This window comes from Galeopterus variegatus, unplaced genomic scaffold (assembly GCF_000696425.1).
Source record: "Galeopterus variegatus unplaced genomic scaffold, G_variegatus-3.0.2 Scaffold3490, whole genome shotgun sequence".
Taxonomy (NCBI): Eukaryota; Metazoa; Chordata; class Mammalia; order Dermoptera; family Cynocephalidae; genus Galeopterus; species Galeopterus variegatus.
In genome coordinates, this window is record NW_007729601.1 from 134,486 (window position 1) to 144,469 (window position 9,984).

Below are 9,984 nucleotides of genomic sequence, written 5' to 3' on the forward strand. Positions count from 1 at the left end.
GTAGATTATCATATTGTTGTTGAATATTTTCCTTTTTCCTTATTCACACCACCCACTTATTTTTACATTCCTGTCACTCTGGCTATGTATTCCAAACCCATAGTTTGTGCACAGAGGTCTCTTTTTATTGCCTGAGATACATCTTGGAGTAGTGAAAAGAAATGTAAATTTCGACACACGAGATTTGCCTCAGGCTGGCAGGGGTGGGGTTAGTGTGGGCTTTAGGTGGATTCAGACAATGGGTCTAGTACCAGCAGCGTGAACACTCACCAGCAGTATGAACTCGGCCACACTGGCAAGCTCTATGAGCCTCAGGTTCTTCATCAGGTCTCATAAGCCCTGTTTTCTAGGACTGATGGGTGCACAGAATGTATGCTCTGGCCCCAGAACAGTGCCTGGCAAGTATTGAATTGTTTTTTTTAATTAAAAAGAAATTTTATTTTTTTAAATTAGCATATTCATTGTTACAAATCATACTTATTCTTTATGCCCCTTATCCAATCTCTCCTCTTCCCCCTCTTCCTCCTCCTTCCCCCGAGAATTTTTTTTAAATGGCAGTTATTACCATGATCGTTTTGACCCTAGACACTACCACACACCACGCCGGGATTTTTTTAGTTTTTAATCCAGGAGATGTCAGAGAACATGCAATGTTCTAGGACAAAGAAAACCAAATCAGCTGAAATGCTGCTTAGTAAATAAAACTAAGTAATAATTCTCCATTAGATGATCAGTCACTTGATGTGGGTGTGAAGTAGACTTCCCTGGTTAGATGCACCACGAAGCTCCTAGAAGATGTACAAAGGACCAACAAGTTCCCTCCTCCCTGCTGTCCTTGCATTTCATTCATCCCAATTTTCATTCATTTCACCACCACCAAAAAAAAAAATTCTCAATCCAGTTTAGAGTTTGCTGTATTATACAGAAGAATACCTAATTTGGGCTCCCTTTTAATGGAGCAGTCTGGCTCCCCTAGGCCAGGGCAAAGAGGGCCAGCCCTGTGGTTGCTGGGCATCCCACCTCAAGGGCATATCACCCCTATCCTCAGAAACTCCCAGACACAAAGTGCACAGAACACCTGCCTACTGCACCGTGTTCACCTGCACGGGGCCAGAGCACAGGAGTTCTTCCAGTCCTGCCTCAGATGGGGATTGCTCTCTGGTTTACCACACCCCTAAGGAACTGTTAGGAGCAGTTTTTCTTTGTAGACATAGTCTCTCCACTCTGAGACCCAGTATCTGGGTGTCTTGTCCCTGCTCACCATTTCAACAGCCTCGTCCAGTCCTGAATGCAGGCTAACTTCAAATTCCCTCCCACTGAGGGACTGGCAGTTTCCCAAGCTCCCAACATGCTTTGTCCCAGGGCATACATGCTGGGCTGCTCCTATCTGGAATCTTCTCTCTCCCGATGCCCTCTTTTTATTGTCCTTTAGGTTTGACAGTGCATATCACCATGTTCCTTACATGACAGCTGCTCTTGGGCTCTAAAATGTTACCGGCAGGGGCTGGGTCTCCTTTGTCTACACGTCCCTGGAAACTAGCATGAAGCCTTTCAAAGAGCAGATGCTCAATTCATGTTTGGGGTAAAAAAGAGCCAGTGAACAGGAGTTCTCATTTATGATGATTGAATTTCTCCCATATTCTTGAACAAGCTAAGCAAATCCAGGTATATATCTTTTAATTTTACCAAAAGAAAAGACTAGTAGGAATAACAAAAACCAAGAATAGACTACCTTTTATTTATTTATTTTTCCATCATCTCATCACCCCAACTATTTCACTGTGGTGTTCTTTTGCATTTTAAACTTGATAAACGGCAATAATTGTGTGATCCATGTCATTCATGAACTTAGATTCTCAATCTAAATAAATCTCTTTCAAATAAATGCATTGGAAAAAACAGAAAAAAAAAGATAAACCTACGAGTTACTTACGAATAACAGGAACACAATGAAGATACACATTGTGCTATCTCCAGCCCCACCTCGTCCCCGGCCACTTAGAAGGCTGACGGCCCTTTTCAGCCTCAAAGTGAAAACTGCCTCACACATCACTAGGGCCGGGAGGAACTGCTGGTCATGGCCCTGGAGTGGGCACTGGCTGGGACAGTAGTGCCAGCCCTGGCTGCAGCTCTAACTTGGGCTCGCTCTTCCTCATCTCTCAAAGCCTCCTCATAGTGGGACTGGAAGCTACTGGGAACAGTATCATTGACTTTGGCCAAAAACTCCAGGACTTCCATCTTGCTGGTTTCAGCACAGGCCCTTGGACCCCACAAGAATTCGTAGCGTGGAGGATCACTGTTGGGCACCTGCTGGTACTCCAGGTACTTTTCCCGCACCAGATCTTCAGTGATGAACTTCCGGGGCTCCCCAAAGATGAAGTGCCTCCTACCTTCATATACTCCCAACACATTCAGGAATTCCCACATCTCCTCTTCAGTGACACGGTTACCATTCATGAAGATCACAGCCAGGAGAGGCATCAGGAGCCCATTCTTGGGAAAGCCCTCGCCATCGCTCAATCTTCCTTCATTGGGAAGAGCCAGTTTGCTGACAAGGGCATAGGACTGATCACTAGAGCTCACTTCCTTAAGATCAAGGCCAAAGACTAGCTCCATGTGCTCAGTGGCTCTCCGGAGGATCTCAGGGAAGTGCTCCCTGTACTTCTTTCTGACAATCTTCAGCATGTCTGCCTTCTTAATGGGCTCTTTCATTTTATACTTCAACAGAAGGAACTGCACCAACGTGCCCACCTTCCTGGTCAGAGGGTCTCTTCCTGTGCTCTCAGAGGAGGGCAGCCCATGGGAGGAGCTTGGACTTTCCTCCTCTTGGCTCTTGGCACCTTCATCTGAACTTGGCCTTGAAATAGCTAAAGCAGGAGGGCTGGTGGATCGGGCTCTCTGAGTCTCCTGGGGAATGCCTGTAGGCAGAAGGCTCTGGGAAGCACTCTCAGAAACAGGAGAGAGGGAGGCTGGGGAGTCTTCTTCCTCTGCTACAGTGGCCTGAGCACCCCCGAGATCTTGGCCCTCCCTTTGAGCCTGGCGGCGTTTCTCACGGGCACGGAGCTTACTCTTCCGACCACGAGGCATGATGACTGTGCTCAGGGGCAGCAGGCAGGAGGGCACAGGGCATAGGCACCTGGAGGAGGAGGATGAAAGAATGTGAGCCCCTTCAGCAGGGAGATACCACCCTGGCTCTAAGAAGACCCCTGTGCACGTGTCCTTGCGGGCACTGCTATAGGACCTCATAGGGGTCCTGATCTCCTGCTCAGCCTCTCCCCTGTGGATTCTGCAGAAGAAGTTAGAGTGCCTCGGGCTGCAGCCTGCCAGCCTTGCCTGGGTCCACTCTTCTCAGACCAGGACCCTCAGTTCTCTGTTTTCCCTGAGGAGGAACTGAGGGGAGCCTCTGCCTGACATCTATGCCTGGGGCCTCTCAGGGCTGAAATAGGAAGGGATTCTGAGATGCTCCTGCTGTATGGGGTAAGTCATCCCCACACTCTTTAGGGTCCTCTCTGTGACTCCTGTCCCAATCTGTAAATCACCCTCTGCTCATCTGAAACCCCTCCCTTCAGGTCAAGGTCCTCACCTTCCTTGAGACCCCCAAAGTGAAAGAAAGCATGAGTCACCCCCCAGCCACCCCTGTTCATGGCCTCCCTGGATTGGTAGCAGGGTCTGGATTCTCAGAGCTTCTGATGTTCTGGGGTTGATGGCCTTGTTAGTCCTCACTAAGGCAGGACCTGGGACTTGTCCCTTAGCCCACCAGAGTCCTCCAGCCTCAGACCAAGGCCCTCACCACCCTGAGTCTCCAAGGCTAGAAGTGAGGAGCATCATATCTGATTACCTCTCCTGGGGTTTCCCAGGGCTGAGAAGGAAATAGGATTCCGTGGTGACCCCCTGTTCTCGGTGGGAGTGCTCCTCAGTCCTCACTAAGGGTCCTCACCCTGACTCCTGTCATGACCTGGAAAACATCCCTGTCTTGATCTGAGGCCTGTTTCCTCATACCAAGCCCTCAATTTGGAAACACCCCTAGGAAGAACTGATCGTAACCTCAGCTGGCCACGACCACTCATGGTATCCCAAGGCTTAAAGTAGGGGACGTACCCTGCATTGGCCCCACAGTTATGAGGTGGGTGCTGCCCTCCGTCCTCACAGTCCTCTCCTTGCCTCCTGGCAAGAACTTAAAACCCTTCATCAAATGACTTGAGGCTGTCCCCTTTAACAGGTTCTTCACCTCCCTGAGGTGCCTTGGGAAGAAATGTCAACAAGTGCGGGTCTCCCGGGTGTGACATTAGGGGTGGGGCTCCGTGTGGCCCACTTCTTTCTGGGAGGAGTTCCCTCATCTCACTCAATGTTCTTACCTTGACCCCTGTTAGGGACTAAGTCTCCTCCCTCTGGTGAATGGGGCCTCCCCCATTAGTGCAACGAATGCATCTCCCTTCAGGAAATGAGGGGTCACCTCATCCTGACAGCTGCAGTAAGGAAAAGACTTTATGTGGCCTCCTCTATTCTGCGGTGGTTGTTTTCCTCATTCCTCATACAGGATTTTTACCTTCAATCCCAGCACAGCCTGGGCTCTTCTCTCTGCTCACCTGGGGCATCTAGTCCTTAATCCAAGGCCCTCATCTATTGAAAGAGGATCTTCAACATCTGCAGGTTGAAGTCCAGGGCACTTGAGCCTGTTAGCTCTGCCCTGAGCCTCCCAGGGCTAACCCCAGGGCTGGGGCTTAGTGCAACCCTCTCCACTGGGGGCTGAGTGGTCCCCATTTCCTAATTGAAGACCTTCACCTTGATACCTGATCAGTCCTGGGACTCCATCCTCGGCTGACCTGAGACTACATCCTTCACAACATCCTTGCTTCAATGGTACCTGAAGAGTTGGAAGTTCAGGGTAAGCCATGTCTTGTAGAGGCTGTTTAGGGCCTATAAGGCCTAAGAGTGGGGATGGGACTCTATGGGCTGCCACTGTTTCTGGTGGTGACCAGGCTTCTAACCTTGGTTCAGGGCAGGACCTCCAAGTCCTCAGTCCATTGACCTGAGTCAGCCAGGCCCAGGCCAAGGTCCTCACTTCCCAGAGTCATTAGAAAGAACACACCACATCTTGCTACACCTGCTGGGGGTCTCTCCGTCCTGACTGCAGAAGAAACCAGGCTCTGGTCGGCCCTCTATCTGCCCCCTGTTTAGGGGAGGGGTCCCTTTATTAGCATTCAGGGTCCTCACTCCTGTTAGGGCCTAGGTCTCCTTCCCTCTGCAGAATTGGGGCCACCCCTTAGATCAAGCCTTCCTCTCCCTGGAACCCTTCAGGCAGAAATCACCACCACAGCTCTGTGAGGGCCTCCCAAGGCTGGGGGTTGGGCGGCTGGGGGTGGGGAGCACTGAGAGACAATCCCCTTGGTTAAGGGCAGGGTAGTCCCTTCAGTCCACATTCAGGATCCTTAGCTTGATTCCTGACCAGTCCTGAAATTCCACCCTCCACTGACCGGAAGTCGTGCCCCTCAGACCAAGGTCCTCACCTTCGGAAACTTCCAAGGCAGAAGTCAGAGTTAGCCACATCGGCCAAGACTGTGTGGAGCCTCCCAGTTATCAATCTGAGCCTGCGACTTCTCCCTCTTCCGAACTGAGACCACCATTATCCCACCCTCCTGCCTCCCTAGACAGCGAATTCAGAGCACACTGCATCTGGCTACCCCTGCCTGGGGCCTCCAGTCCTGACAGGAGGGGTGGGCTCTGGTTGGCTTCCTCTTTTGGGGACAGGTCCTCTCATTAGTCCTCAAGGTCCTCACCCAGACTCCAGTTAGGACTCAGGTCTCCTCCTTCAGTAGAAGTGGGGGCTGCTCCCTTCAGACAGAGTCACTCTCCTGCTTAGACCCTCCAGGCAGAAATGAGGGGATCTTGAACTGAGTGCTCTGCTTGGCCAAGGACTAAGAACAAGGCACCAAGAATGTGTGACTGTCTTTGCTGATGGCAGTTTCCTCCTATCACTATGTCTTCACCCGGACTCTTCTTGGTTCCTGGATCTCCACTCTCTACCGAACTGGTGCTGCCCCCACTAGGCCAAGGTGCCCCTCCTCTTGCTACCTTTCAGGCAAAATGAGGGTCTTCTCAACCTGACCACTCTGCCTGGGCCTCCCGGGTTACAGGAGAGGTGGTGAGTGAGGTGCTGGGGACTTTGTGGTGCCTCATCTGTTCTCATGTGAGTGGTTCCCTTATACCTCCCTAAAATTCCTCACTTTGAAACTGACTAGTCCTGAAACCTCAGTGAAGTGAGCTGCTCCCCTCAGATCAAGGTCTTCACCTTTCTGGGACCATGATGACTTCCAGACCTCCAAGGGTTGACATCCAGGGTGGGACTCTATGGGACCCCACTGATCTGGCTGGGTCTTTCCCTCATTCTTCATTCAGGGTCATCACCTTGATATCAATTAGACACTCACAGTCCTTCCTCTACTAACCTGAGGTTGTTCTCCTTAGAGGAAGTCTCTTGTGTTCCTGAGAACCTGAAGGTTAACTGTGGGGACGCTCAGTCTCACAGACCTGCTTGTGGCCATCGAAGTCTGAGAGCAGGCATGGACTGGTCTCTGTGGGGTCCCCTATATTCTGAAATGTTGGTCTCCCCAGCCCACCTACAGCTTGGCTCATGTTTCCTTGCTTAAAGGCTTCCTGGGAAATGCCACATCCCTGCAAACTCTTGAGCAGTTTCCCGACTGCCAACCTTGCAGAGAATGGTTCCTTGGCCCAGGAGTGATGGGAGAAGGGGACGCTGTAGCTCAAGGCAAGGGGCCAAGGACAGGTGGTAGGCTGTTGTGTTAGAGTGGGAAAAACACACACTGTACTGTTTTTCCCTCTATGCTGTTACTCAACAACAAGCAACACCACAGAAGACCAACTTCTGTCACCAGATGTGTGAGGATTTCTCCCCACTGGCAAGCAAGCCATAAATTCTTCAGCAGACACTAGCTGGTTGTCCTCCAATTTAACACTGATGTTATCTACCTGGAGATAGCATCAGATCCCACAGGGTGAGGGCTCAGTCCCCAAGACTGCCCCCCACTTCAGATGCCAGTCGGAAGTCCAGGCCTCTGGAACTTCTGACCAACCAGCAATAAAACAGGGTTCCCACAACCCCTTCCCTGGATTTGACTAATTTCCTTGAACAGCTCACAGAACTCATAGAAACATGTACTTACGTTTACCGGTTTACTGTGAAGGATATTACAAAGGTTACAGACGAAGAGTTGCAGAGGGCGAGGTATGGGGGTTGGGGCGCGGAGCTTCCATGCCCTCCCTCGGCGCCACTCTCTAGGAACCTCCTTGTGTGCAGCTATCAAGAAGCTCTCCAAACCCTGTGCTCTTGGGTTTTTGTGGGAGGCTCATTACGTAGGCATGACTGAAGCATGGACCACCGTGTAGAAATGTGATTGGACAAAGAGGGCCTGATCTAACACTAACAGCCTGGGTGGGGAAACCCAGCACAGCCTGTCCGTTCAGGTTCTCCTTGGCCACTCTGTGCAGCATTCCTTCCTCCCAGGCATGGGCAGGGACCCTCCTGAAATGGGGGTCTTATGACCTACCATCAGACAAGGTAGGTCAGAGAATTTCCTGCCTCAGGGAGATAAAAAGAACAGGTAAAAGGAGAGCAGGAAAAGGTTAGAGAACAATGTGAGCCAGGAACTGTGGACAAAAATCAATAGATAAATATCACAATGCCACAGCTATCAAGGATAAAGCCAGCTGACCTATTCCTGTCCTTCAACAGACAGACTTAGCCTCTGATGTAACTTCGGTTCTAATTGACTTTTTACAGGGAAGGGGCGGAGCCACATGACTTTGTGAGCCCCTGATCTTCTCAAGTAATCGAACATCAGGTATGTACATGATCACATGGTCACTGAATACTGTCTCTTTTCTTCATTCATGTCTCTCATTTATTTTGGTATTCTTTTTGCTCTGGCTATGTTTTCCAAAGCAGTAGTCTGTTCATAGTGTCTTTCTTCTTATTGCCCGAGCAACAATTTGGAGTAGGGACAAGAAAAGTGAATTAAGAGACACACAGTCTGTCTCAGGCTGGGAAGAGTGGGACAGTGTGGCAGTAGTTTAATTTTAAATAAAAAATATTGGGGATTGTTGACGAGAAATTTTATTTTGTAGTTCCATGGCTTTCCCCAGCATATTTCCTGGTTAAAATGAGCCTCTGTGACAAGTGAGGTTCTTGTACTCACAGTGATGTGCATTAATGTACATCACATTAGAAACGTACATCACATTAGAAACGTACATCACATTAGAAATGTACATCACATTAGAAACGTACATCACGGGGCCGGCCCGGTGGCGCACTGCTACAGTGTGCCGCTTGGGAAGCGCGGTGGCGCTCCCGCCCAAGGGTTCGGATCCCACATACAGACCGGTTCCCGCTCACTGGCTGAGCGAGGTGCGGGCGCAGCACCGAGGGTTGCAATCCCATTGCCGGTCCTGGTCCGGTACGGGCGCGACACTGAGGGTTGCGATCCGTTGCCGGACACAAAAAAAGACAAAAAGAAAAAAAAAAAAAAAGAAACGTACATTACAGTGAAGTACATTAGAAAGCTCTCAGAACCAGTCCAGAAGGCTGTGGTTTCTTTCCCTCTTGTCTGGAGTGGGCGTACTTTTTTAATAATGGTGGATTATATCAATATTAGTTGGTGCTACTAGTCAGTGTACTTTCCTACAGTTTGGGTTTGCAATTGGACAGCTGCCTCTTACAAACACTGACCTTTATGCAGATGCTTGCAGCTCATTAACCTTCTCAAGAAGCTCACCCACCCACAACACAGTGGAAGGGTGTCCCTATACAGCTGGAAAAGTAGTCCTGGCATGGGAATGCATTTTCACTGTTGAGTGACTCTGTGAACCACAAAGGGCAGTTGTTTGTTTGAGAGTTCTGTTGAGAATGATAAGTAAGATAAATATTAGTATTTGCCTAAAAGGCAGAATTGATGAACTCTGACTCTTCCTTGCCTTGCTTTGGCTACTCATGCTCTAGGCTGTGCTTATGAGAAACTGACCACATAGAGCTCCAGAAAGGGAATTGTGTGGTTTTTGTTCACTGGTTCTGGCACTTTAATAGACACTAGGGATGCTCCCCCCCGCCCCCCCAAAAAAAGAGAAATAAAGAAAGATAGATTTAAAAAGAAAAAAAAAGGTTCCTGCCCCTAAAAAGCTATATTAGTCTCATGCAAGGGTCAGCTAACTAAGGCATTCAGGCCAAATCTAACCCATTTGTTTTTGCGAATATGGATTTATTAGAACACAGCCACACTCATTTGTTTACGTATTATCTACAGCTGCTTTCATGCTGCAACAGTAGAATTGAGTGGTCGTGACAGAGACTATATATCCCTCAATGCCTAAAACATTTACTATCTGGCCCTTTACAGAAAATGTTTGCCAATCCCTGATCTAGTGGGAGAGACCAGCATTTACACAAGTAGATATAATTCAGAGCAGGATGTGATAAAAGATAGGAGCCATACAGAAAAAAGTGCTGTGCAAGCACCGGGCAGCAGGAGGGCTTCATGGAGAGAGAACATTGAAGCTGAGCATTGAGAAATGGGTTAGATTCAGGCCAGCTGAGAGACAAGAGGACATTTCAGGTGAGATGGTCCTCATCTCTGTCTGCTCATTGCAATCACTTGGGGAGCTTTGGCATAGGGATGCCTGGGTCCCCCCTCCTAGAGATTCTGACTCAAGTGTTCAGAGGCAGGGCCGAGCATTAGGGTTTTTCAAAGCTTCCCAGGTGATTGTGAGGGCAGCCAATATTGAGAAACACTGGGTAAAGAAAGTGTCAGGGAATAATTAGGAGCAAGGTATAAATGGAGCGAGTCTCCAGGTGCAGGTGGAAGGGATAGTGCAGTGGGAGGTACACTTGAGAAGGAAGGAGTCAACATACAAGCCAGGGAAATTGGATTTTGTCTTAGGAAAAGGGGACAATGACAGAATGTGGGCATGAGA

The 9,984-nt window shown here is 49.3% G+C and overlaps 1 protein-coding gene across 1 annotated transcript; it reads right to left on the reverse strand.

Moving 5' to 3' along the window:
- Positions 1-2,052: 2,052 nt before the first annotated feature.
- Positions 2,053-8,307, reverse strand: LOC103600870 (melanoma-associated antigen B17-like). The gene is given in 3 exon segments (XM_008585203.1): positions 2,053-3,136; positions 6,447-6,792; positions 8,214-8,307. Coding segments are annotated over 3 exon segments (1,524 nt in total).
- Between the last annotated feature and the right edge of the window lie 1,677 nt (positions 8,308-9,984).